General features: G+C 64.3%; 3 protein-coding genes across 4 annotated transcripts; 2 read left to right on the top strand and 1 right to left on the bottom strand.

Annotated features, from left to right (window-relative positions):
- The first annotated feature begins 3674 nt into the window (after positions 1 to 3674).
- PPP1R26 (protein phosphatase 1 regulatory subunit 26) lies at positions 3675 to 12183 on the top strand. Of its 2 annotated transcripts, none has more exons than XM_059141508.1 (2): positions 3675 to 3787; positions 6623 to 12183. In XM_059141508.1, the coding sequence occupies exon 2, from the start codon at positions 7141 to 7143 to the stop codon at positions 10645 to 10647; it is 3507 nt and encodes a 1168-aa protein (XP_058997491.1). In that variant the 5' UTR covers positions 3675 to 3787; positions 6623 to 7140; the 3' UTR covers positions 10648 to 12183. The 2 variants fall into 2 exon arrangements, with proteins under 2 accessions (XP_058997491.1, XP_058997490.1); XM_059141507.1 differs by lacking the exon at positions 3675 to 3787 and adding an exon at positions 3968 to 4604.
- A 2697-nt stretch (positions 12184 to 14880) lies between these two features.
- On the bottom strand, positions 14881 to 17422 carry PIERCE1 (piercer of microtubule wall 1). The gene is made up of 4 exons (XM_059143022.1): positions 17410 to 17422; positions 17223 to 17337; positions 16337 to 16415; positions 14881 to 15294 (listed from the first exon to the last, which is right to left on the bottom strand). Exons 1-4 carry the CDS (start codon positions 17420 to 17422, stop codon positions 15094 to 15096), a joined length of 408 nt encoding a protein of 135 aa, XP_058999005.1. The 3' UTR covers positions 14881 to 15093.
- A 100-nt stretch (positions 17423 to 17522) lies between these two features.
- Positions 17523 to 20563, top strand: MRPS2 (mitochondrial ribosomal protein S2). The gene is made up of 4 exons (XM_059142805.1): positions 17523 to 17949; positions 18073 to 18198; positions 18740 to 18869; positions 19496 to 20563. The coding sequence occupies exons 1-4, from the start codon at positions 17916 to 17918 to the stop codon at positions 20079 to 20081; spliced, it is 876 nt and encodes a 291-aa protein (XP_058998788.1). The 5' UTR covers positions 17523 to 17915; the 3' UTR covers positions 20082 to 20563.
- The last annotated feature ends 5510 nt before the right edge of the window (positions 20564 to 26073 follow it).

Below are 26073 nucleotides of genomic sequence, written 5' to 3'. Positions count from 1 at the left end.
AGAGAGGTCAGCAGGAATGGTAGACAGCCGGGCACGGTCCCCACCGCGGGTCGCTCCCCACAGCCTGAGAACAAGAGTCTGTCCGGCCACCTGCTGCCACCCCTACCCACTCCCCACAGGGCACACGGGCGACCTCATCTTTCCCGGCAAGCCGCGTGCCCACGGCGACGTCACGGACCCTGCGGGCCATCCTGGAGGGTCCTTTCTGTTGATGAGCCGCAACAGTCTTGGTAGAGATGCCCCTGGAGGCGTTGTGTGAGCACGACCTGGGGCCAGACGGGGACACAGCAGGGTGACGGGGTCTCGGGGGTGGTCCAGCTTCCTCGAGTCGGGGCGCCTCTCATTTGCGTTTACGAGAGCATCAGAGCTCTGTGAAGGGAAACAGACCCTCTCGGGACGGGAGAGGATTTTTGTTTGTTTGTTTGTTTTTAAAGAGTGACTGACTGATGTCAGAGACTGGGTGCAAGGGAAGGGGGGCGGCCAGAGAAGAAGAGATGCTCCGGCCGCCTCCATGCTGCTCGCGGAGCCCGACGGGGCGCCGGATCCGGCCCGAACGTCAGGACCTGAGCTGAAACCGGGAGTTGGTGTTTGAACCGACTGAGCCCCCTGGGCGCCCCACCAGGACAGTTTCGATAAAAAACAGATGCGTCTTCTCATCCTTCCCAGGAAGAAGTGGCCGTGCGTAAGACGTGCAGCTTCCAGAAGCGGAAGATACGCGTGGTGCACACAAGTGCATGTCTAGATGCTTGGGGGGGTGTGCGAGCGTGTGCGTGCGTGTGCACGTGTTGGTTTGTCTGTGTGCGCACACTGTGCGTGTGTGGGTGGGTGTTGCGCGTGGTGCTACGTGTGTGCTATGTGCACAGGGTCGATAGACATGAGTGTGGGTGTGTGTGTGCATGTATGTGCGCGTGTGGGTGTGCATGTGGGGGTGTGCATACCTGTTTGTGCGTGTGGGTGTGCGTGTGTGCGCGCACATGTGTATTGGTGCACATGTGCGTGTGCGTGGGTGTACATATGTGTGCATGCGTGGGGGTTGCGGAGCGTGCGGGCACGCGTGTGTGGCTGGGCATGTGCCTGCCGGGCGTGCGCACGTGGGGAGGCTCCCTGCGTATTTGAAGGCTGTGCACCAGACAGACATGGAGAAACTCTCTCCCTTTGAAGACACCGACTCTTCCCACGACAGGTTTGGCTCCTGGTTTCCTCCCATGGACTCCGTGCCCTCGTACCTTACACAGTTCTCGTATTTTGAAACTCAGCCGTCAACAGGTGAACGCTGATGAAACCTTGGCGTGGTGAAAGCCGCCCTAGGCCTCGACCCAGAGCCAGAGCCCGTATTGGGAAACCCAATGGATCTGGCCGCGCGCACATTCACAAGCAGAAGCTGAATTCCAAAGTTAAAAGATGAACTGAAACATCGATGTGACGCACAGGAGTGCCCGGGAGAGATGGGCTAAGTCCCTTCAGGGACAGAGCTCTGGAGTCAGAGGAAGACACAGAGCCCAGGAGGAAAACAAAACACACGCGGGGATGTGTACAGGCAAGCTCCCCAACAGCCACCAGCAAAGTCGAGATGCTCACCATCTCCAGGGCTAAAGGCACAGAATCAAAGCAACAAAAGGCCTGTTCTCCGAGACCAGACGGAACGTGCAGTGCGGCCAGGAGACAAGGGGCTGTGGGGACACAGTGAGGGACACGGCACCAGCTGGCGCCTCTGGAGGGCACCTTGGCAAAATGCATGGTCACCCCTCAGTGTCTGTTTCTGGAATTCACTCAGGCAACTTCCAGTGACATACAGCAGCCCCCACCTCAGTTCCCATGGCTGCCCCAGTCCGGACGCAGGTGACCCTTCTTCCGACGGATGCCCGCCCCCCACCCCACCCCCCCGCAGTGGCCTCCGGCTGCACCACGCACCTGCGCCCCGCACCTCCCTCCTCCCGCCGTGTGGGCCTCTCATCCTTGCATGGTGTCCAAGAAGGGTGAGCCCAGGGTAATGTGGCATCTGGAGAGCGAGACCACAGCCAGGTGACTTTATCAGGGGGCGTGGTTACTGTGGCCCTATTTTACTATCAGCTGCGTGGTCATTCCCTTCCTGTGCCTCGTGTACAAGCTGGCTCGACCGCGGCTCTGGCCGTGCAGGAGAGGATGGAGTCCGTATAGGGCTCAGCACTCTCCATGGTTTGAGGCAGTCGCTAGGGGTCTTGGAACAGGTCCCCCACGGATAAGGGGTGGGGGGCAGCGCTACCTTGCCATCGGAGATGTTCATCACAGCACCGCTTAAAAACCGTAAAGAAACCTGCCACAGTAGTTACGGTCCGTATCTCTGCGTAGCTACGTTATTAATGAGATCCGTCTCCTCAAACTCCTTGTGATGAACGCCTATTACTCTCACAGTGAAAACCATGGTTTGTTAAAGGAACTCTCGGAAGCATTACAACAATGCTTTCATGGGTTTCTTGACACTTGGCCCCCAAACTCCCCAGACCCGTAAGATTAGAACTGCCCCCCCCCCACTCCCTGTGAGAAAAAGCCTCTAGTTCTCACCCTGTGAAACCTCTGGAACTCACCAGATGGAAAGGAACCCCAGCAACCTCCCCAGAGGCATCTTGGGGGAGGCCACGGAGGCCAACAGGTGACAGATGGTCACCAGCCAGGCTCCCACCGCTCGGGCCCTGGGACCCCCAGCAGCCCCCGCAACACACAGGCTGTGAGCAGGGGCGTCTGAGCCAGGAGGTCCCATGGCCTGGGAAGAGAGCAGAACCGGACCCCGGGGTGCTTCTGAAGACCAGCTCCCGCCCCTCTGCAAACCGGCCATCCGCGATGTCTCTTCCACATGCCTCTGCCCGTTTGAAACAGCTGCGGGTCAGTGCACAAACCCAGCCACGCACTGCCCACCCCTGCGAGGCCAGAACCCCAACCCCACAGGCCAGGCCCAGGGCCCGCACTCCCAGGTGCTCAGAGACCCGCTCTGGAGGGGCTGAGCCATGCTTGCCTTGCCGACTCCTACCTGTCCCGCTTCCCTGAGCGGGTTACTGGCCCAGCCTCAGCTTTCTGGGGTTCCTGATCTCTTTCGGGTGAGAGCAAGCGCCACAGCTACGGGCACAGGCGGCTGGCGGCCTGGGCAGCTTTGCTGGAGAGAAAGCCGGCCCTGGAGCAGGCAGCCTGGGCGACGTGGGCTTGGGGGAGCCGAGGTGGGCCGGTTTCCAGGACCCCCGGCAGGCTCAGCCAGGAGCTCAGGGCGCACTCCGGCGCGGGGTGGGGAGCAGGAGGACCGCGCCGCGGGCTCGGTGCCAGGCGCACAGTGGCCACTCGTGGAGGAACTTCTAGTAACACTGCAGCGGTCATCGCAGCACCGACGTCAGGACGGACCGCCCCTCCGGGTCCCCACCTTCCAGCACTCACTGGGCGCGCGCAACCCCCCCCCTGCCCGGCGCCGCGCCGGCACCCCAGGGACAGGGCGGCCCCCAGCGCCGGCCCCGCCTCCGGCAGGGCGGGCGGGGGGTCACACGTCAGCCACCCCGAACTCCCCGGCGCGGGGGCGTCCCGGGCCCGAGCGAGCGTGGGCGCGCGGGCGGGACGCAGTGGGGGGAGCGGGGGGCGCGCGGGGCGCGCGGGGCTGGACGCCGACCGCGGGGGGGAGGGCGCGGGCGGGGGCGCCCCGCAGCCGGCCGGCAGGTGGGCGCGCGCTCGCGGGCGGGGGTCCGGCGGGCCGCGCGCCTCCCCCGGAACTCGGCCGTGCCATTCCCATGATGCCCAGCCACCGGGCACGGCTTCCGGAGCGCGGCCGCCGGTAGGTCCGGGGAGGGGGCGCCGCCGCCGCCGCCCGCCCCGCCCCCCGGCCCCGGCCCGCCGCCTGCCCGGCCCTCCCCTCCCCTCCCCACTCCGCCCTCCCCTCCCTCCCCGGGGCGCGCGCGCGCGCGCGAGCGGCGGGCCGGGGGCGGCGGCGGGCCGGGGCGGGGCGAGCGCGGCCGGGCCGGGGGGCGGGCGCGCCGGGGCCACCGCCTGGCCGGGGCGGGGGGAGCGCCCCCGAGGCGGCCCCGCGTCCCTCGGAGGCCGCGGCGCGGGGCGGGCGAGCCCAGGTGCGCGCAGGTGAGGCCCGGCGGCCGGCGCTTCCGGCCTGGCCCGGCTCCCCGCCCCGAGCGCGGCCGCGGGCACGGCCCTCCGGCGGAAAAGCGGCTCCGCCCCGCGCCGGGCCGCGGCTTCCGGGAGGGTCGCGGGGCCCCGGCCGGCCCCTGGTCCCTGCGGCCCCCGGCGCCCGGGTCCCCGCGCATCCCCGGCGCAGACCCGGGCGCAGGCCGGCCCCGCCCCGCGGGAGGTGCTCGAGCGCACCTGGCCGGGCGCCCCGGGGGCTGGGGGTTGAGGGGGCCGGGCCGGCAGGGAGATCACCCCCTCCCCCGCCCCACGCCCCCAGTCACAAGCCGAGGCCTGGCAGCTTCACCCGGGGAGGGGTCGAGGCGACCCCGTAGAGCCTCACCTCCCGGCAGGCCCACGCCCACTGCGGGCTCTGGCCCTCCCTTGGGGCCTGGTACACTGCCCGTCCTCTCCCGCACCCGGGGGTGGGGAAGCTGCCACCCGAGAGGGAAGACCAGGAGCTGAACCGCTTTTTGGTGAGCCGAGAGATGCATCTGGGGACATTCGGTGCAGGGGTCCAGCCTGTGCGGGTGACGAGCCCAAGCCAGAGTCGGTCCTCCCTGGGGCTCGGTGTGGAGACTCAGAAGGTGTCCGTCCGGGTGCCCTCCACTGCTTTTTCAACGTCAGCACCACCAGGCTTTGGGGTGCAGGGCTGGGTGCCCCCACAGCCTCGGTGCACACCTGGCTTGGGCTCTGGGGGCGAAGCCAGAGCCCCCAGCTGCAGCTCCCCGTTCTCTCCAAGTATAGTTTTGGGGAGTTGCTCAGAATGATTCATCTTCCGTAGTTGATTGTTACAAAGCCACAAGCTGTCGCTGGAGATTCCCTCTGAATTTTTCACCTCAGTCTTGCACGAGGGGATTTGACAGTTCAGAGCTTTGCTCACCGGGAGCCCCGGGGGAGTGGGGGAACGTGGTCAGTAGAGACCAGCCTTCTCCCCCGTCCCACGCCACGGCTTTGTGGCCTAGTACAGAACTTGCGGCGGCCCAGCGCCTTCCCGTTCATCCCCGGGCCCATTTTTTTAAAGTCGTATTATTGCTACTTAAGGAGTTAACATTCTCGGTTTAGACCTCACAGACCGAGGCCGACACGAACGTCTCGGAATCTCGTTCACTCTGCCGAGGCAGCTCGAACAATGAGCGCAGCAGTGTGGGCACCGGTCCCCCGGCCCGTGCAGAGACCCTCTCCTGACCCTTGTCGTCCCCACTGCTCTGTGTATGGGGAACCTCCCCGGAGGGTGACGCCCCAGGAGAGGCCGTGGGCCACAGTGGGACCCTGAGTGTGACAGGGGGCGAGCACCTTCACGTGTTTCCTCCAGCACCCAAGCTGTGGCCCCGGATAGTGGTGAATTCGTGGCGATTAACGGTCTTCGGTCTTTGGATTAAGTTTTCCCAAACTTGAATTTCAAATTCATGCTCTATTAAAAAAATTAAATTCATGCTCTATCAAAAAAACTAAAAAACCTTTACTAGCTGAACCTTCAGCCTCTGAAGCAGATGATTCTGGTTTTCTTTAGCATGGCAGTCTATTAGTCTAATAGTCCAAAGTCTATTTCAAAAGTGGGCAAAAGATGCTGGGGGGTAGGGGGAATGAAGACGACAAAATCCCTGAAAGGCTTTGCAAACGTTGGCTGTGATGTCATCCCCCTAAAAGTGGCCTTGAGAATTTCAAGGAATTGCAATAAATGCTTTCACATAACCGTTTCACTCTTTGGGCCTGAATCCACAGTAGCAAAGAGCGCGCTTCTGGATTCACGGTGCCCTCTGGTTAATCGTCGGTGGCACCTGCGTGGTCATGTCTGTGCCCAGGTGGCCGGCCACACTGTCTCGGGAAGGACCGAGTGTGTAGATACAAGATGATGTGCTTATCGGGACAGAAGCTCCCGGTGGAGGAGGACCTGTGTCGAAAGCAAAGCCAGTAGGCAGGCCCGCTCCAGCCCACCCGGTGAGGTTGCAAGGGCGGTGACAGCCCAGCATGGCACTGTTATGGGTGGCGGTCGCTTCCCTGTGCCTGCAGGTGCTTCAGAGCTGGTCTACGGCATCCCGTGTGCTCCACATTCCCATTTTGGGGAGGGGGTGTGGGTGGTCAGGAGAGGCAGGAGCAACAGGTTAGGAAGGAATGGTCATGTGACGCATCACACTTTCTAAGTGACCCTTCCCTGAGCACACAGCGCTCCCCTCTGCAGCGGCGGTCCCTGACCTCTAACGGAAAGGCTGTGTGCGAGCAGGCCTAGACGCTGTTCCCAAGACCAGCCCGAACCCACCTTCAGCCTGAGGTGCGGGGCTCAGAGTACCCAGACAGGATGGAAGAGGGCACAGGACAGAAGCGGCACAGGCCGCTTCTCTGCTAATGAGCTAGACACAGCAGTCCGGGCCCATGAGACTGCCTGACGGCTACACCTCTGACATTTTTAATAAAAAGGCTTTAACATGACTGACTCGGGACGTTCGGGGAAGTTGTTTCTTAATGGCTCACCTCACGTCACTTTCTGTTTCAGGAGCTTGTTTGTCGCGTCAAGAATGAAACGACCCTGCAAAGTCTCGCGGCGCTTAGAGTCTCGAAGCCCTTCTTTGTGACCTGAGGAGAAGCACGTGTGGACCTGATCGCGCGGCACCTCTGGACAGCCTCCGTTGGGACCAGACCCCATTTCCCTTACAGAGAAGATGGACGGCGGGAGCAGGAGCGTGGGCCTGGAGGGGACACCGGCGTGCGGTCCCGCGTGAACACGGTGCCCGCGGCTCAGAGCGGTCCCGCACTCAGTCTCCGTAGTCGGCCTCCCCCTGCCGCAGAGCACATCAAGGCCAGGAAGCATGAGTGACCTGCCCGGCGCCACCAGCTCGCCTGGCATCAGCCTCTGACCCGGCCCTCTGGACTCTGGCCCGGCGGGCGGTTCCCCCGTGGCCGCGTGGCCCAGCAGAATGGCATCCTACCAGCGTCCTCTCTTTCCATCCAGGATGTGAAAGGGGCAGCAGAATAAAGACCCGCCACTCTGCACGCCCCTCCCCGTCCGCTAGAATGTTCCTCATGAACGCCCCTCCTGTGGTCGCTCTCCAGTCCAAATGGGAGGCCTTCGGCACACCAGGAAGCTTTAGGTTTCCTGGGTGCTTCTCGGAGCCGAAGGAGGGCGTCTCGAGAGCTCCGGTGAGTGCGCAAGTGCGGATGGTCATCAGCGCGCTCCGGGGCGACCAGGCTGCTCCGGGCATGAGCGATGAGCTTGCCGTGCGCAGAAGCCAGAGAGCGGAGAAGGGCCAGGACGCCAGGCTGGCCGCCACCCCGACGTTTACTGCCTGTGGTCTCGGCACTGATTTGGTCCCTTCGAGGGTGGAGGACACCGCGGACTTTGGCCCCTTGGTGCTGGACTCGGACAGCGACGACTCCGTGGACCGGGACATTGAGGAAGCGATCCAGGAGTACCTGAAGGCCAAGAGCGGGGCCACGGAGCGGGGCGGGCGGCCCAGACCGGAGGTTCCTCTGAGCAGCGCCCTGATCGCCCCGTGTCCCCCAACGTCGGCACCCAGCCCGGGAGGCAGCCCTGGCAGCCGCGCGGGAGCCGGCCAAGACCGGGGCTCCGCCTCCCCGGTGAGCGTTAGCAGCGACGACTCCTTCGAGCAGAGCATCCAGGCAGAGATCGAACAGTTTCTGAACGAGAAAAGGCAGCACGAGACCCCAAGGTGCGACGTTTCTGTGGACGCGAAACCAGACCTCAGCGATAATGCGGTCAGATCAGCATTTAGATCCGGCAGAGAGACGACGGGCAAGACACATCGGCAGGAAGTGATGGGAGCCTGCAAGGACTTTCTCTTCCGGAAACCTCCCAGGCTAGCCAAGGTGAGCGCACGGCCCCGAGGCCTCCAGTCCAAGGCCACTGCCGAGCCAGAGAGCGCGAACCCCCGCCCTGCAGAAGCAGCGCAGAATAAAGGCGCGGTCAGGAGGAGCGGGGGCCCTGGGCGGAGGGCCAAGCGAGCCAAGAGCGCAGCCCTGGTGTCCAAGGCGTCCGGCTCCAGCAGCGATGACGGCATTGAGGAGGCCATTCAGCTGTACCAGCTGGAGAAAAGGAAGGAGGCAGGCGGAGACCCGCCGCCCGGACCGCTGCTCGGAGAGGGGAAGGAGCCTGGCCCTCCCACACGCAGCACAGGCCATGCCACAAAAGGTGCCTTGCCTGAAACCCGCAGGAAAACACCAGGCAGGAAGAAGCCCACGGCCCCAAAGGCCGTGGACCTCAGCCCAGGTGGCCCTGACCCTGCCCACCCCTCCAAGCCACCCAGAGACCCCAGAGCTGCTGAACCCGAGCTTGCGGAACGGCCGCCATGCCGGGCAGACACGTCCGCTGAGCTGATGTGTGCCGAAGCAATTTTGGACATTTCCAAAACCATCCTGCCAGCCCCCGCGGTGGGCAGTGAGAGACCCCTGCCCGCCAGCCCACTCTCCTGCCCCCTGACCGTGCCCTCGCGCTGTGATGGGGACAGCAGCTCCGTGGACAGCAATGACAGCATAGAGCAGGAAATCCGGACGTTCCTGGCCCTGAAGGCACAGTCAGGAGCTTGGCTGGCCCGAGCGGAGAGCTGCCCGCAGACCACTCTGAGCCCAGCACCGCCACCTGGCCCCGGGGTCCCCAGCTCTAAAACGCTGGGCCTGTCGCTGAGCTGCAAAAGGAAACGCAGAGGAGGCAGCCATGCCGGGCCACCGTCCACACCCAAGAAAGCGAGAGAGACGGCGCAGGAGGGCGCCCGGGATCCTGACCACAGCCCAGCAGGCGCACAGCCTGGCCAGGCCCCCAGGGCAGAAGGCCAGAGCAAGGGCCAGCCCATCCCCTGTAGGCCACGTGAGCCGGGCGACCAGCACGGTGGTCCCGGGGGCAGCCTGTGGCCCGGCCACGGGAACACGGCCCCAGCACAGGGTGCCAGTGAGCGGGGCAGCTCTGAGGACAAGAGCAGCTCCCTGGACAGTGACGAGGACCTGGACTCCGCCATCAAGGACCTCCTGCGGTCCAGGCGGAGGCTCAAGAAGAGGTGGAGGGACCCCAGAGCCGCGCGCAAGAGGAAGGTCAGGTTCAGCACCACCGAGCCCCAGTTCTTGCATAAACTCGGCGGCTTCCGGAGAGAATGGACGGACAGAAGCCCCCACCTGTTGAAAAGCTGCCTCTCGAAGCCCAAAAAAGACAGCAGGGAGAACCTGGGGAAAAAGGCCCTGAGCCTCTCCTGCAGAGACCCGGAGAGAACCGCAGCGGACAGTGCGGGCCCCGGCGATGTGCCCCCGGCCCTCCCGCTCCGGAGAAGAGCGTCTGAAGGGAATCTGTTCTTCCGTGAAGCCGCCACCTGCGAACTTCAAGGCGCAGCCCCTGGCCCCCAGCCTCCGCCCGAGGACAGCAGCTCTGTGGACAGTGATGACAGCATCGAGCTGGAGATCAGGAAGTTCTTGGCCGAAAAGGCGAAGGAGTCCGGGAGCGGCTCAGAGGCCCCAGGAGGGGGCCCAGCCGCCCCACGGATGGGGAGTGTGCCCAGGCCAGAGCTGCCGTGCCGGAAGGGGCCGGCGCCCACCCTGGCCCCTCATCCCGGGGTGTGCACGCGGAGCCAGCGGGGCAGGGGCGGTCCTCAACCGGCCGGAGGCCCGGGGGGTGCGGGGAGAGCCTTCCTTCCAGGCGGGAGGAGCGGCCCCCGAACAGAGCAGGCCTGCCTCCCCAGAGCCGTGGCCAGGCACACCAGCACGGCGGGGGCCCTGTCTGCCAAAGGGTCGGCTGCTGGTCAGCGACTGGTTTGTACCCACAAAGATCAGAGCCCAAGAGGGACCGAGCGTGCCAGGGAACGTGCTCTCGGCTCGCTGCCTGCTCGAGCCGAAGCGGGCACCCGGGCAGAAAGCCCCGGCGTGGCCATTGCTGTGACGACCCAGGGCCAGAGCCCACGGACTCGGAAGCCGGGAGCAGATGGGCTAGGGAGCCCGCAGGCCAGCCTCGCCCTCCCGTGGGCCAACTTCGCCCACCAGAGTGGGCTGCAGAGCACGTGGGCGCTGAGCCCAGAAGGCAGAGAGGCTGTGTGGAGAGGGGGCCTCGGCGGCCAGCGAGAGCAGGGGCCAGAGGGCCAGGACCCCAAGAAAGGCCTGCCCTTCTCGGGCTTCTCCTCCCTGCTGTCCACACAGCTGTTCCACTTTGGGAAGAGCGTTTCCTGGGGCGGCAAGCAGGCCGGCGTCTTCAGCCCGCCCCTGAGTCTGCCCCTGCAGGGCCCGGCCTTCTCAGCCTTCAGAGAGACCCCGGCCGGCCACAGCCCTGTGTTTGGAGGCGCGCCCCTGCTAACAAAGAAAGGGGGGGGACACTGGCCCGGCCGGAAGTCCCAGGCGGCGTGCGGTTTGCAGGCCAGGAGGAACTCGGGCTCCGAGGAGGACGTTCTAGACCTGAGGTACAGGCGGGGGGCCACCAGCGGAGGCAGCCAGGCCCAGGAGGCCTTGGGGAGTGACTCCAGCGAGCTCAGTGACACCTCCGTGGAGGAGGGCGGCGGCCCGGGGGCCAAGGGCAAAGCCCTCCAGCCATGAGGCCGCTCGCGGGCTCCGTCTTCCTGGGAAGCAGACCCGCTTGTACCCATGCGTGTGTGTGACACTCCCCACACCGGGACGGAACCCGGAGGCTGCTCTGCACCGCCCTGTACATACTCCGTCCACTGGGAGCGATGGGGTTACTTAACGGATGTGTCCTGGAATATTTGAGTTTTGTAGCTTTTTTGTAAATTATTTAAGTGCTGTAAAAAATATTTTTGAAAATAACCGTTGTTCGATTTTGTAGGCCCGGGCCTCGCCGTGGCTTTCCATGGCATGCAGGTAAGCGTGAGACGAGCAGACATGGGACCATCGTAGCCAGGGGTGACGTGACCTGACTCTGATAGTTCAGGGCAATTGCGTTTGGGAAGGGCTGGCTGCGCCCGGGAAGGTAGCAGTCGCCACCGGCCCGCCCTGAGAATCACAGAGGCACCCGCAGAAGTCTCCGCTGGGAAGCTGCCGAACAGCACTTGGAGCATAAAGGCGCCTTGGCCCACGAGGCCAGAGTGACGCCTCTGGACTCTATACTTGTGGCCTCAATTGGAAAACATCTCAAAGCACAAAGGCCAGTGAGAGCACGACTGGCCGTCCCCTGTTGCATGTGGAAATGCCACGTGAGGCCTCGGCGGCACACGAGGTCCACACTTGAGCCGGTGGTATTTCACACCCAGCCCTGTGCGACCCCTGCGTGATTCTAGCAGCTCAATAAAGCTCTTTTTTATGGGAGCCACTGTTCTCCAGTCTTAGTCACAGATCCGAAGGGTAACAGACAACGTGTGTGTTCTCAATGTCCTCCTCTTGGCCTGGGCACTGGAACACACAAGAATCCAGCCACTTGGCCGGTTCTGGTGCCCAACGCTGCAAGCACCAGGCACGAGGCCCTGCACCCTCCCGGGACCGGGGCCTCATCAAGGTGAGCTCACACCACCCAGCAGACACGCCGGGTGGCTTTCCCAGAGCCTGCCTTCCCCAGGCAGGACCAGGGACTGGCCCCGCGCGTTGCATGGTCAGGGGCAGGGCGCCCGGCCTCGAGGTGTGTTTGAGCCGAGCTGCAGCGCCTTGCCGGGTGGAGAGGAGCGGGGCTCCCCGTGCCTTCTGCTCAGAGGCAACCCGTGGGGCGGGCGCTCAGCGGTCACGGCGGTGCCGTGCGGCCGTCCAGCAGACTTCGGCAGTGACCCCAGTCTTCATGGCTCTCCACTGCCGTTTGGCTGTGATGGACTCAGAGCAAGGTTGACTTTGCAGCTCAGTTTAGCCGGCGTTGAACACGCGAGTGAATTTGCCGGGATTTAGCCGCACGGCACCCCTGCCCCCACGCTGCAGCCTGCCCGGGACGCGTGCGGGCGCCTTTGCCAGCGCCCGTCCAGTTCTTACTCACTTAGGTGCTTCTGGGAGGAAACAGTTCAATTCGTGTAATCCATGCTTTAAATTTAATTTTTAAAGAGTGGTCTTCACACTTGAAAACAAAAATCAGCTTGTTTTGTACATAAGAACTGGGTTTTTAAAAACGCTAATAAATCAAACACTGCTCACGAATCAGCTTTCGAAGCTTGTTTTCCCTGGACTGGCCTTTGTGGGGTGATGTCAGGGGGCCCACCTGTGCATTTAGCCCTGGGCACCCCTCGCCCCTGCTGGCTCTCCCCCAGACCCGGCCCCCTTGGCCGTTGCCTCTTTCCTGCCTCCCGGGTTCCCGTGACCCCCACGGGGCCGACCCCCATGCTATGTAGTTCCTGGGCAGCACGGGCCCATGCCCGGGACCCCCGACACCCTCCTGCTCCTGCGCCCCCACCCCAGATCACCTGTGGCGCACGCTGGGGCCGGCGCAGAGGTGTCCCTGCAGCCTGTCTGGAGGCAGGGCTGCAGCAGGGGCGTGAGTGGAGCCCAGCGCCGCAGCGAATTAGCAGAGGCCGGGAGCTGCAGCTCCGGAACCCAGGGGTTCGCCCTCCCACGCAGTCGGAGGGATGCTGCGTTACCAAGTCCAACTGATCGTTAGGAAGCCACCCACTCCCGTCCCTGGGAAGGAGGAGTCTCCGAGTCCAGGGCTACAGGTTCCTTCATTTAATGTAAAGGGGAAAGGCCTGATCTTCCCGTAGGGCATCCTGGGACTCACTGCATCTTTCCAGAATGGGCACGGGTGTCTGGGAGGTGGGAGGGGAGGGGCCCTGGCGGTTAGGGAGGGACGCCCGCGCGCCCGCGCCTGCAGAGGGGGGGTTCTTCCACAGACAAGGTGCCGACTCTGACTTGTCAGCAGGTTTTCCCAAACTGAGACGCACCCGCACTGGGGAGCCAGGCATTTAAGTTGCTAGCCCCGTAGGCGCCCCTGTAAAGACAGGAAAGTCACTGCGCCTCGATTCCCCGTCCCTGTACAGTAACTGAAGGGCCTGCCGAAGGCCCCCACCGTCCACCACTGCAAACCACGGCCGCGGCTGCTCTGGGCGAGGCCGATCTGGAGCGGGGAACAGTTTATTTGCAGGATCTGTGGGGCTTCTGCTTCTCCGTGCTCTCGACAGAGAGGTGCTCCCCGGGGTTGACACATTTCCTATCTGTTTGGAACCGCTCATTCCGAGTGACTTTAACTGAAAGGCGGAAAGCCGCCGGGCACAAGTCCACAGCGTCCGTGCGAACACATGTCCCGTGTCCCGGGTCCCGTTTCCACCCACCCACGGCCGCACCGAGGGACCAGTCAGTGAGGCCTTCGGAAGCCCTGTTTCTCGGGGTTTCATCTCGTGGTGGGAAAAATCGGCCCCACGCGGCCCGGCCTCCTCGGGGGTGAAGACCGCCTCTCCTGGCCGCGCTGTTGGCAGATGCTGTGCGCCCCGCTCTGCTAACTGTTCTGACCGCAGCGAGAACTTCGAGAGACGTCAGGACCCACATCAGAGAGTGGAGGTGTCCCGCCCCCCACAGCACCCCCGCGGGGTCGAGCTGCCTGGGAACCCAGGGCGCCTTCCTGCCACCCTCCATGAGCCTGCCCACCCACACACCCTTCTCCCCACATCAAGATTCCAGGTGGAAAACATGCTAAAATGGCCAGGGTCCAAAGCCCGCAGCCCCACCTCCCTGGGCACATCCCAGGTGGGCTCCAACCCAGGGGCTGCAGAGCTGGGGCTCACCCCAGGGGATGAAGTCAAAATCCTCCAAAACCCTAGTGGGCAGACGGGAGCAGGGCCATTGCCCCGGCCGCAGGACCCAGAGGCCGGGAGTCCGAGCTGGAGACGCTCCTGGTCCTTCGGGAAGACGGGCATTTGTGTTCTATCAAAGGTACTGCTGTTTTCATACCCTTGTTCTATATAGAGGATCCCATTAAGGACACCAGAATCGGGCTTTACCTCCTTAGCAGGGTCCGGGGATTGAGTCCTGCATCGGGCTCCCTGCTCGGCCGGCGGGAAGCCTGCTTCTCCCTCTCCCACTCCCCCTGCTTGTGTTCCCTCTCTCGCTGTGTCGCTGTCAAAAAAAATAGATAAAATGTTTTTTAAAAAAAGAGTGTTTGACTTTCTGTGGACACCATTTCCATCCCAAAGTGGACGTTAAGAGTATTGCCGAAATGTTTACTTTTGCATATTAATAATAAAAAGGTTTTAATGAAAAAATAAGCAGGCATGAGGTTTAATCTCTCCCCACTTTCATGGGACAAAAATTTTCGTGGGATGGGCTGTCATCCATGGTAGGGAACAATGACGTCACAGGAGCCCGTGCTTCCCAGGCTTCCCACGACCCACACACCGTACTCTCGGGCAGGGAGGTGGGGCGCGGGGTCTGCAGAAGACACCAGCCCAGAGAAACCCTCCTCCTGGAGAACCCGCTCGCTACATCCTAGCAAATGTGGGTCAGGAACTACAGAGAGACGTGGGTCATTCCCTGCCTGCTGGTTTTTTAACTTGGTATGAAAAGGGAAAGTGAACCCCCAGAGAGAAGTCCCACGTACGCATCACCGCCTCCACGCATCTGGCCTCCCCCGCCTGCCCCTCAGTGGCTCCTGTGGGTCTTCCCCACACAGCCTCTGGCCTCACCCAAGGCCCCCAAGCAGGGCACCCAACCCTCCCACTGCGGCCTCCCAGAGTTGGTGCGGATTTCCGCCAGGGAGCTCTGGAACCGAAACCCACTCCATCACTTGTGATGAGTGTAAGACGGCTCCCGGGAGAGACACGAGGACGGCTACCCGGACATTCCCGGCTCAGGCCACGACGCGGGGCCCAGGACGCCGACGGTCCTGCTCCCTGATTCCCGGTGAGTCAGGAATTCAGAATGTAGCAACATTTTTAATGAAAAGTCGAGCCATTAGCATCTTTTCCATCTTAGACATAATATAGAACAAACAGGGCCTGACAGCCCCGTCTGCGTGTTTTTCTAATCTAAAGAGTAAAAACGTTTTCAGGGAAAGCAGTGAAGTCTGTCCTACAACTGGGCAGGTGATGAGAGAGCGGGGGTGACGCTTCAGACACCCCGCCGGGGTCAGGAGGCCGGCCAATCACAGATGGACGGCTTGCTGACGTTGTAACTGGGGTGGAAGTTGAACCGGTCGTAGGGGGTGATGTAGTTGTCGGGACCTGTCACAATGCTCTTCTCCATGGAGACGTTGAGGGTATTATTCCGGAACATTCCACCAGCTGCAAGTTGTCTGGAAAATTTACTCGAATTTGGATAAAATACTTTCTGGAAGTGAAAAGGAACACTCGGATTAATGGGGTGTTGGAACACACCTGAGTAGTCAGCCGACGGGCATTTCTGGAAGAAAAGAATCTGCAAGAAAATGTCATCTCTGTTCCTAGGAAGCAGAGAAGCCAGGGTGCGGGGGATGGCCTAGTTCGCCCAGACCATGCTGGTTTATACCCGAGGTCTGGGAATAATCATCGACAGTGCCTGCGTTCCCCGTGGGCGGACAGAAGGATGGCCTGTCCCACGTGACCCCCGGGGTCCTGCTCCTACCAACTGGAGAAGTGACCGGACCTCTCTGAACTTCAGTGTTTTCTTCTGTAAGAGCCATCCGTGAGTCTGAACCCTGACTGCAGGGTCGAATCCCTTTAGGGCTTTAAAACATCTCTGATGCCCCTACCCCGCCAGCCCAGGGGCGTGGGGAGGCACTGCCCTTGTGGAGTGAGGCCCCAAAATGAGAGTCGCTACTGTCTTGGGTATGCAGGGGATGCCCATGCCCGTCCACTGGCCCTCCACCTGGCCCAGGAGGGGCACCAGGAGGATTTTAGAAGGGGGTTCTAGACCGCCAGACTGTGAAGTCGACCTCAAAAAGGGAGGCGGGGAGTCCACAAAGGTGCACAGGTCCCCATGTCCACCTGTGTGCCTTGGGCTTGTGTAACCAGATACATGAGCCAGTACTGCCTCTTAAGGTCACAGGTTAATTAAAATCAAGTATTATTCCAGAAAGAAAGCAGCTGTTCTCTTCTTGACCTCAGAACTCACTGCCCTAAGGTGCCAGAGGTCATGGTGCCTGAGTGTGACGGGGGCCAGTCTCCCGGGATGGCTTCACCAGTCCGCAGGCACCTTTTTGATCCGTAAAAGCTTTCACTGCCGAAGTCGCTCCATCACTTATTTATCCCCTGCCCTGTTTGGGAAGGATCAGATGTGCCCCCTCCCACTCTGGGATGCTGGGACTTGGGGCCCCTCCCCACTACCCCTTCATGGTGTGTTGCCCTCCCCAGGAATGGGGAGAGGCTCCGGGATGCACAGGCTTCCCACCTACCGGCATCTCGTGCACCGTGGGGGCTCTGCTCCCGTAGGCGGCGTTACTGGTCCTGTACACCGAGACGGCCTTCTTGGTCCTGGCGGTAAGAAACAGCCTGTTTGCAGTTCCTCTAAGGACGCCCAGACCGCAGCCTCAGAACGTCTGGTTGCGGAGCTCTGCTGGGAAGGCCACAGGGTGGCCATGCGCCTGTGCACGTGCGCTCCGTGGGGCTCGGCTCAGCCTCCCCTGCTCGAGGCCACCCCAGCTCTTCCCCAAGGGGGACAAAGCCCCAAAGACCTCCCGGAAGGAAAACGCAGCCGCCGACCCTCCGGCCCTTCTCCTTCCGCCCTCCACTTCTGGGCGCCTGGGGGACACGTCCGCGGTCTCTCGTGCCGACAGACTTTAACGGAGCGGCTGCGAGTCCCAGGTCAGCTCTGCCTTAGGCCACCGGACCTTGGGGGAACGCTGTCCGTCCGCGCCCCAGCGGCCTCTCTCGGAACGCAAGGATGACGAGGGGCCCTCGCGCCCAGCGCTGCAGAGGGGACTGGGTGCGGGAGGGCCGGGCCGCTGCGGGTCTGAGGTTTGCAGGGGACAGCGGGGGGCGGGGGGTCGCCGATTCCCATTCCGCAGAGGCTCCCCGCGGCCCGGAGGACTGAGGCTTATCCCCCGCACAAAAGCGGGGGGCGGGGCTTCCCGGCCACCTTGCCCTTGGGAGCCCCCACCCCGACCCCGCTGGGACGCCCGCAGCATCCTCGCTCACTGGGTGCTAACGGCCGACCCCTCCTTGACTTGGGCTCCAGGACCGGCTGCGGACCTGGGGACGCCCGCGTCCGGGCCTGGCGAGCGGAGCCTCCGCCCGAGCCTCTGCGAGGTCAGGCGGCCCCTGACGCGACCCCGTCCTCACCCGTAGCCCCGAAACCACGCCGGGTTGTTGAACCTGGCCGGCAGGTCGTCGTCCACGCGGTAGCAGTCGCTGGTCTTCTGCGGGGGCGCGGGGGCGGGGGGGGCCGGGGCCGGGGGCGCCGGGGGGGTGGGGGGCGCCGGGGGCGCCGGGGCGGGGGGCTCGGCCGCCGCCGTGCACGCTCGCGGGCTCGCCTGGGCCATGCGCCTGCGCTCGGGCTGCGGCGGGAGACCGCGGGAGGCGGCGCGGCGTCCCGTTGCCAGGCGACGGCGGGGTCACGTGACGCTGGCGGCCCGGCCTTAAAGGCGCCGCGCCCGGGGGCGGCGGGCGGTGGGGGCGACGCCCGCGTTCCTCGCCGTCCCGTCCCCCCAGGGGGACCCCAGGCCTCGCGCTTCCCCCGCGGACGGCCCAGCGCCAGCTCCGCGCGGCCGCTCACTGCGTGCCTGGGCGCCGCGGGCCCGGACGTCGTGTCCCCGGCCGGCCGGAGTCTCCCTGCGGCTCCGGGCGCGCCCGTCCCACGGGACGGCCCCTGGGGCAGCGGCGGGCGGTGCCGGCCCGTCGCGCGGTGCGGAGGGCGCGGGGGCGGGCGCGCGGCCCAGCTGCAGCGGCTCCTCCGGGACGGCAGGCGGCGCCGCGCCGAGCAGCCCGGGAGCGGCGGCGGCGGGCGGCGTTCCGGCCCGTCCTGCCGTCCGCGCTATGGCGCCCGCCGTGCCCCGGCTGCTCGGCGCGGGTGAGTGCGCGCGGGCCCCGCGGGCGCGGGCGGGAGGCCGGACGGGCGTCCCCGCGGCAGGGGGGCGGCGGGCCCCGCGGGGACCCCGGCCGGGCGCGCGCCTCCAGCCCGCTCTCTCCGCAGGTGTCTGGTCCCGGCCGCTGCGGCCGCGCCTGCTGCCGAGCGCGACCCCGGGGCGACCCCGGCCGGGCGGCAGGACCCTGGCGAGCGCCGCGACCTCCGCCGTCAGCGCGCCCGAGGGCAGCACCGGTAAGGCCGGCCCCTCCCCGAGCTCGGGGTTGAATCCGTCGGCCAGCGGGAGGCCCGGGGCCCCGGCTTTCGTCCTGACGCCCTGGGCTGGGGTGCGGGCCGGAAGGAAGGGGCGGCCGGCTTCCCTCTCTTGGCCCCGCAGCCCCGCATGGTCCGCGCGGGGTCACCCGCACCGTAGCGGCGCTGCCCTGCCCCCCGCCCGCACCCTGATGGGTGGCACCCCTGGGGTGGGTGGGAGGAGGGAGACATTACCTCGTGGCTTGGCTCCTTGGGAGGTGACTCCTGATGGGGGGACCGTCCTCTGGTGGCTGGGGGGAGCCGGAAGGACCTCGGAAACCAGCCGGGCCCCTCCTTTCTGGGTGAAGACTGGACCGGGATTCCCCAGGAGCAAAGCGGGGGTCAGACCCGGGCCCCAGGCCGGTCTCCCGGAGAGGACCCATCTGCCGGGCTTCACTGCCCCTCTCCACCCCCATGTTGCTCCCCTCCGCCGTTGGGAGCTGCGGGGGGCCACAGGCCATGGCATCCTCTCCCCCCACCCCAGATGTGAGCGACAGGATCCTCAGTGAGCCCCTCAAGCACTCTGACTTCTTCAACCTCAAGGAGTTGTTTTCCGTGAGAAGTCTCTTCGACGCCCGCGTGCACCTGGGCCACAAAGCAGGCTGTCGGCACAGGTAGCGGACTCCCCGGGCGGGGTATGGCGGAGCCAGGGATCTGGGCAGGACAGTGAGCGGCACCGCAGGAGGCCCTCCTGCCTCGGGATCCTTGGGGTCCACAGCCCCTGTTCCGGTGGCATGGAGCGGGCTGAGTGTCATCCCATTGATGGGGCCACTGAGTCCCAGGGAGAAGCATTCATCCTCAGACTCCACTCTGGTCCCGGTGTCAGGCTTCATACCTCTGAGGCTCCCGGCCCTAGCAGGGCAGACCCATTGCTGGCAGCTCCTGGGAGCGGGGGGCAGGGGACGGGGGGCTCCAGGGTTGCAGAGAGGAGTCTCACTGGGATGGCCATGTTGAGGATGTTTTGGAGGGTCAGGGAGGCCAGGGAGGGAGGTGCTCGGAGACATCTAGGGGGACGGTGATGGGACCCAGCTCCCCCGGGGCAGAGGAGCTAGACCCAACCCCCATCCCACCCCCACTGCCTCATGGCGGGCTTGCAGATTGTGCCAGTTCCACGGTTAGCGAACCCCGGAGGGCACGGGCCTCGCGGCCCCAGGGTTGGCCACAGAGGGCCTCTGGGGCCACTGGCCAGGGTTGGCCGTGCACGCGTTGCCCACTCTTGCATGGGTGGGGTCTCCGGCAGGTTTATGGAGCCCTACGTCTTTGGGAGCCGCCTGGGCCAGGACATCATCGACCTGGAACAGACGGCCGTGCACCTGCAGCTGGCCTTGAACTTCACGGCCCACGTGGCCTATCGCAAGGGCATCATCTTGTTCGTGGGCCGCAACCGGCAGTTCTCGCACCTGATTGAGACCACGGCCCGGGACTGCGGTGAGTACGCGCACACGCGCTACTTCAAGGGCGGCCTGCTGACCAACGCCCCACTGCTCTTGGGCCCCGGGGTCCGCCTGCCGGACCTCATCATCTTCCTGCACACGCTCAACAACGTCTTTGAGCCGCACGTCGCTGTGAGAGACGCGGCCAAGATGCACATCCCCACGGTGGGCATCGTGGACACCAACTGTAACCCCTGCCTCATCACCTACCCCGTCCCCGGCAACGACGACTCGCCGCCGGCCGTCCAGCTCTTCTGCAGGCTCTTCCAGACCACGATCCACCGGGCCAAGGAGAAGCGGAGGCAGATGGAGGCCCTGTATCGTCTGCAGGGCCCAGTGGAGCAGGGGGCCGGGGGCCAGGGGCCGGCTGCTCCTCCTTCCCTGGGAGCCTAGGCCGAGCTGGACCTGGGTCCCTCCACACCCGCACGCCTCACCCGAGGGAGAGCGGCAGCCCAGCCTGCCGCTACACTGGGAGCCCCTTCCCTGGCTCTGGTCTCTAGCAGGTTCCCTATGGCTCAGGGCATCGCTTGGGTCCCTGCTGTTGGGAAACATTCCCGGCAGCTGCCCCCCACCCCCACCCCAGGGCCCCGCTGCAGACCTGCGGGGCCTGGCGGAGACACAGAGAGCAGGCAGCTGGTCCCGAGAAGACCCGTCAGGAAACATGCTTGTCCTGGAGTCTGAAAAGCCTCGCTCACACCTTGAATTCGGTCCTCTTCGCTTTCCGTTCCCCGCCAATGAATGCCGGGGCCGGGCTGCTTTGTCACTTTGTCACGTGAGGCCTCAGGGCAAGACCCCCAGAGAATCCCCTCTGGGCTGGGACAGGCCAGGCCCGGCGGGCCACAGAGTCACAGAAATAAAGCTGATGTTTGGACAAACGTGTCTCTGTAGCTTGTGGCTTCCACGGCGTGGCTTACGTGCTTTTGCTCGTGGATGTGGCATTTGTGACACCCCCACAGGTCCCACAAAGCCCACAGAACTCGAGCTTTGTGTGTACAGGCCGCTCAGCACTTGGCGATGCCCAGGGATTTCTGGGGCGTTCGCTGCACCACCTGCTGCTCCTGGAGTGAGGCGCTCGGCCCCGTCCCTCCGAGCTCCCGAGAGGCTGGTTCTAAAGAGCCAATACCCCTTGAAACCCAAACGTGATATGAAACCATCCTGTGAATGGCAGTTCTGGGGCCTGTGCGGGACCCCCGTGAGCCCAAGGGGACAGAGAGCCATGCCAGGCTTCAGAAGCAGGCTATGGAAGGAGGGGTGTCCCAGACTGGCCCCTGAGCAGCTCAGATCTGGGTAGGACAGTGAGCGACACAGAAGGAGGCAAAACACACATGGGACATGGAATCGGCCCCCATCCTGTCCTGGTTTAGAGGCTGGGGTCAGTGCGATGGTCCCTACCCCGTACCACCAGGGGAACATACTAATGGCTGGCCTGGCCGCAACCCTCCACTGTCCTCTGAGGGTCCCCAGAAGCTGCACGCTGAAGGCTGGTGGACACCAGCAGGGGAGACACCGATTGTTACTGGTCACCACTGTGTGCAGCTCCTGGGAGTACTGGGGGCGCAGCCAGGCAGGCAGGGGGGCCTCTGCTGAGTGAAGAGCTAACGGGACAGGGAGACACGAGTGAGCAAGACACCTTCAGGGCGTTGGGGACCCAAAGGCGTGGAGCAGGCTTCTGGGACAGACAGTGCGGCCACTCTAGGAAGATCAGGGAGGCCCCTGGGCCACTTCTAAACTGACCTAGAAGGGTGACCCTGGTGGCAGGGGACCTCCAATCTTGCTACCCTGGAAATGAACCCCAGGAGAGCCCAAAGGAGTCGGTGTGTGTGTGCAAGGCCTGGGCGAGGCAGGGGACTGGCCTCCCGGAAGCGGAGAAAGCGGCCTCCACCCTCCCCATCCCCAGGCTGCTGCAGTGTCTGACCCGCCCCTAGACTGGACGTCCCTGGGCCCCGGCAGGGCACCATCGCGACCAGCGGCTGTCTGGGTGCTGGTGGCAGCCACCAGAGCAAGGGCCTGGGAGAGCCAAGATCACGGATTCGTGACCACAGCGCAGTTGAGTGCCCCCAGTGAGGGTCAGGAGGCATGGGGAGTGTGGGTCCGGGGGGTCTCCAGGACCGGGCGTGGGGAGGCCTGGAGGGGCTCCTGCCCCTAAGCCATCCAGGAGCCTCACCACCTGGGCTTTCACAAGGGCTTTGCCCTGTAAGTGGCCATAATCTCAACCCTAGGAGTCTGGGCTGCTCCCCCACCCCCTGCCCCCGCTGCAGCCCTGGCCTCGGCAGGTGCACGATCATCCTTCACACACGTGTAGGACAACACGGCCGTCCGTCCTTCATACTCTGTGGCCCCTCAGGATGGGGACGGGAATATTCGTGCAATTTCTGTTGTGGGACCATCCCGCCTTTGTCCAAAGCTTAGCCCCGTTGTGAAAACGAGTGTGCCCTGACTGCGGACGGGAGCCCGAGATGCAGACGGCTGCGCTCACACCCCGAGGAAGCCGGTGGAGCCAGGGCGGCGCCCTCTCCTGTGTCCCCTCTCCGGGTGCACCTGCACCTCCCACGGGAGCGACCCCCGCGGCCGGTCCCACACCTGCTGCACCCAAAAGGTGAGCAGGGCCCCCCGCCCGGCACAGCGGCTCCCCCTCACCTGCAGGCTGTGTGTCTCGGGCGGGGCACTTCCCCTCTCTGAGCCTCAGGTGTCCCGTGGGGACCCCGTGTGCCCCGAGGCCCGACCCCGCCCATGAGGTTGCCGTCGGGCCTGTTGGGTCAGGTTCCCGATCCCGTGGCCAGCCTGTGGAGAGGGCTCATCTCCTCCACGAACACGCTCTCTGCCCCAATCCTCGGTATCCTGTGTCTCGGCGAAAGCCGCTTTCCCCGCTGTGAGGGGTTTCACATTCCATCTGGGGGTCCCATCCAGACTGTAGCCAGAGCGGGGGTCCCTGGGGGCTGGCAGAGGGGCCGCGGACCCACTCAGAGACCTGTAGATGCTGTGGGGCTTTGTTTTCTCCGCACATGGACAGGAAGCCCCGTCTAGACAGCCTGCCTAAGTCAGGGAACAGGGCGGACAAGTCTCCCTGCCCCGTGGGCCTCGGTTCCAGGTGGGGGTCCGCCGGGAACCCTGGACTAAAAAGCAGCGGTGGGGACAGGACACTCCGCGGGACGCACAGCTGGCCTTCTCTACATATGGACCTCTGCGCTCTTGACGTCCCAAGGATGAGAGACCCTAGGACGGAGGAGAGCCCCTGTCTCCCCAGTGGTGAGGGAACGCGGACAGGTCGGGTGCACCAGTGTGGGGTGGGTCATGGCGCAGGTGCTGTGCAGGTCCCTTGTGCACACCTGGCCCTCTTGGGAGGGAGGCCTGTGTGCCTGGTGCACCTGTCCTCCACCTCCCCTGGAGGAGCGGCCAAGTTCAAGCATTCCCATGCCCAACCCTCAGGGACAGTTGGGAACCTGGGGTCTAGAGAGGCAGGCACTGGCCCAGGACAAATGAGGGGTACAGAGTCCAAGGAGCGGGGGAGCTCTCCAGTCCTAGGCCAGCTCCAACCCTCCCATGAGGGTCACTTTGGGGGTGAGAGCCCCTCAGATCCTCAGGGTAGCTCCCCACCTTGTCCCATGTGGGGACATGACCTTGGGCATCCCCAGACATGTTCACCTGTGCACGCGTGCATATATGCGCTTACGGGCACACGCACGCGCGTGCACACACACGCACACACACACACACACACACTACTCTGACTGCCCAGCTGGGGGTCAAAAGTAGAGGACACCCTGCAGGGGGAAGGGTGACGAGGGGGAAAGAAGAAAGAGGTCAGAGACAGCTGGGCCATGGGGCAGGGGCATCAGGACCCCTGGCAAGAACCCAGATCCGTAGCGTAGAGGAGCACAGTCAGGCCAGGATGATGAAAGGGGCTCCCCAAGGGGCCCAGGGGGTTTGCCAGGGCACTGGGAGAGGACAGGGTCTGGGGTCTGGGGTCCATCCTGGGCACCTGGAAGTAGCAACAGACACCCCCAGTCCGGATGGGGCTGGCGCACAGAGGGATTCAGCTCACTCATCTGTCAAGTTGGCTGACGAGGTGGGATGTCCCTAGAGACCCACAGGCTTGTAGAAGAGACTGTTGGCCTTGGGTCTCCATCACGGACCCACTTGGTACTCCCTCAAGGTGCTTCTGACCAGAAGGCAGGCTGGGGGCTTGGGGGGCTGAGGACGTGGACTTCTGGAAAGTAGCAAAGCACTTAGCCACTGGTCTGGGAACCAACGTCAGCCCCTCGACGTTGCAGCCTCAGAGGCCCCATTTGGAAGGGGCTCCAGACTCTGCGGTCTGCTCAGGGTGAGGAGGGCTTGGAGGGAAACCAAACACCAGGACAGGAGAGGGAAACAGGGACAAGACAGGGACAAGGCAGGCGTCTGCGGTTTGCCACATCGCCCCAAGAAGTCCCCATTCTGCTCCTGGGAAAGACACAGAGACACACCAGGGGACAAGGTCAGAAAGTAAATGGCAGCCTTCCTACTGGGGCTGGGACACGGGCAGCAGGGGCGTGGCTTCGCCTGGACCCCAGAGCAGACCCGGGCCCCTCTGAGCTGTGTTGCGTGGCCCACCCAGCTCCCACTCCCCCTCGCATTGCCAAGCGTGTGCACCAGCCTCCTGTGACAGCAGGGATGGAGCGTCTGTAGAGTGCTTCCCCGGATGGCGTCCTGAGAAGTAGAAGCCAGAAGATCCCGTGGGGCAAATGGAGAGCCTGGGGAGACCCTGAGAGTCACAGGTCTGTCCGGGGTCACAGGGCTGGGCAGAAGCAGGAACCTGGATCAAACCCAACGCTGTCCTGAAAGCGAGGACAATGGTTGCATCAGGACTCACGGGGGACGTGGGTGGGCTGTGGGGGTGCCACTGTATGGACGGGGCATGGGGTGGAGGGTGAGCACTGGGCAGCTGGGGGAGGGGCCCTCGGGGGCTCTGCTGGAAGGAGGAAGTCGGGAAAGGGGTCCCCAGCAGCGGTGACCTCACTTCCCTGACCACGGAGCCCAACAGAATTGGAACCCCCATCACCAGGCCCCCACATTCCAGGGACGCCCCCCTGCGCAGCTCATTGCCTTGGACATCGTCCAACCAACAACATGTTCGCACGTTGCATCCCCAACGCGGGACACTAGAAGCAGAGGACTGCGCGCTCGGCAAACACTTCCCCTCGCTCTGGAGGTCGTTTCAGGGCTGCCCGACGCCTCTGGCCATTCGGCCGAAAGCAGAGAAAGGTGACACGGGGAGGCCAGAGCCGGTCACACAGCCCCACACGCTCTCATCGACGGGCACAGCCCCGGGTCCCCCATCCCCCTGTGTTTGTGTGTGTGTGCATGCGTGTGCGAGTGTGTCTCCGCCTGTCCCTCCCTGGGCCCCTGTTCCTGCCCCTGCTCCTGCCCCTTCTCCTGCCCCTGCCTGGGTCCCTCGTCCTGCTCCACACGCAGCCCCTGCCCCTTCCCCTGCCTCCGCAGGACCACTGCTCCTCCCTTGGCCCCTGGCAGGGCCACTGGCTCTTCCCCTGCCTCTGCCTGGGCCCCTGTTCCCGCCCCACACGCAGCTCCCGCCCCTGCTCCTGCCCTTTCCCGGCCCTGCCTGCGCTCCTCTTCCTGTGTCCCTGACCCAGCGCCAGCCCTGCGTCCCGCACCGGCCGCTCCTGCTGCCCCTGGCCCTCCCCTGGCTCCCGCTCCTGCCCCTGGCCCTGCTCTTGCATCTGGCCGTGCTCCTGGCCCGGCCCCTGGCCCAACCCCTGCCCCTACACCTGCTCCTGCGGGGCTCCCAGAGCCCCCTCCACAGCCCCCCCCCGCTCTGCAGGGAGAGCTCCCTGGACGGCTCCCCTCAGTCCCATGCCCCGACCCCGATGCCCCGCCACCGCCACCGTGTTTCATCCCCTCCCCCGTGCTCTTTCCCTCTCGTACAGTGTCACGGTCATTGTCGCTTTCCATGTCCTCTACGCTCTCTATTATCTCTTTTAAATAAAACGCGGCGTTTTCCATGGATCTCGTGCTGAGCGCTCAGCCCATCCCCGGCGCCCTCCCCCCACAGCCCAGAACGTCGTCGCTGGGGAACATCTCCTTCCCCAAAGGGGACCCTGAGCCCAAGCCCTCCCTGCCCGTGGCTCTCCCAGCCCGGCCCCTCGCCACGCCTCAGCTGCTTTCTCTCTCGCTTCCTTCACCTGTTCTGGAGGTTTCTGGGAGGGGAACCACCCAGCAGCTGCCCTGGTGTCTGCCCACCTCTGTCCAAAGGGGACTGGGTTTTGTCCTGAGTGTCTTGGACATAGAACTTCGATTCTGCCACACCGAAACCCCGGATGGATTCCCGAGGAGACGGGATCGTGGAGGCCCCTTGAGTGGATAGGGGCCCAATGTCGGGGCCGAGACC

The sequence above is a fragment of the Mustela lutreola genome, chromosome 12 (genome assembly GCF_030435805.1).
Source record: "Mustela lutreola isolate mMusLut2 chromosome 12, mMusLut2.pri, whole genome shotgun sequence".
NCBI lineage: Eukaryota > Metazoa > Chordata > Mammalia > Carnivora > Mustelidae > Mustela > Mustela lutreola.
This window is presented reverse-complemented; position numbering and strand designations above follow the sequence as displayed.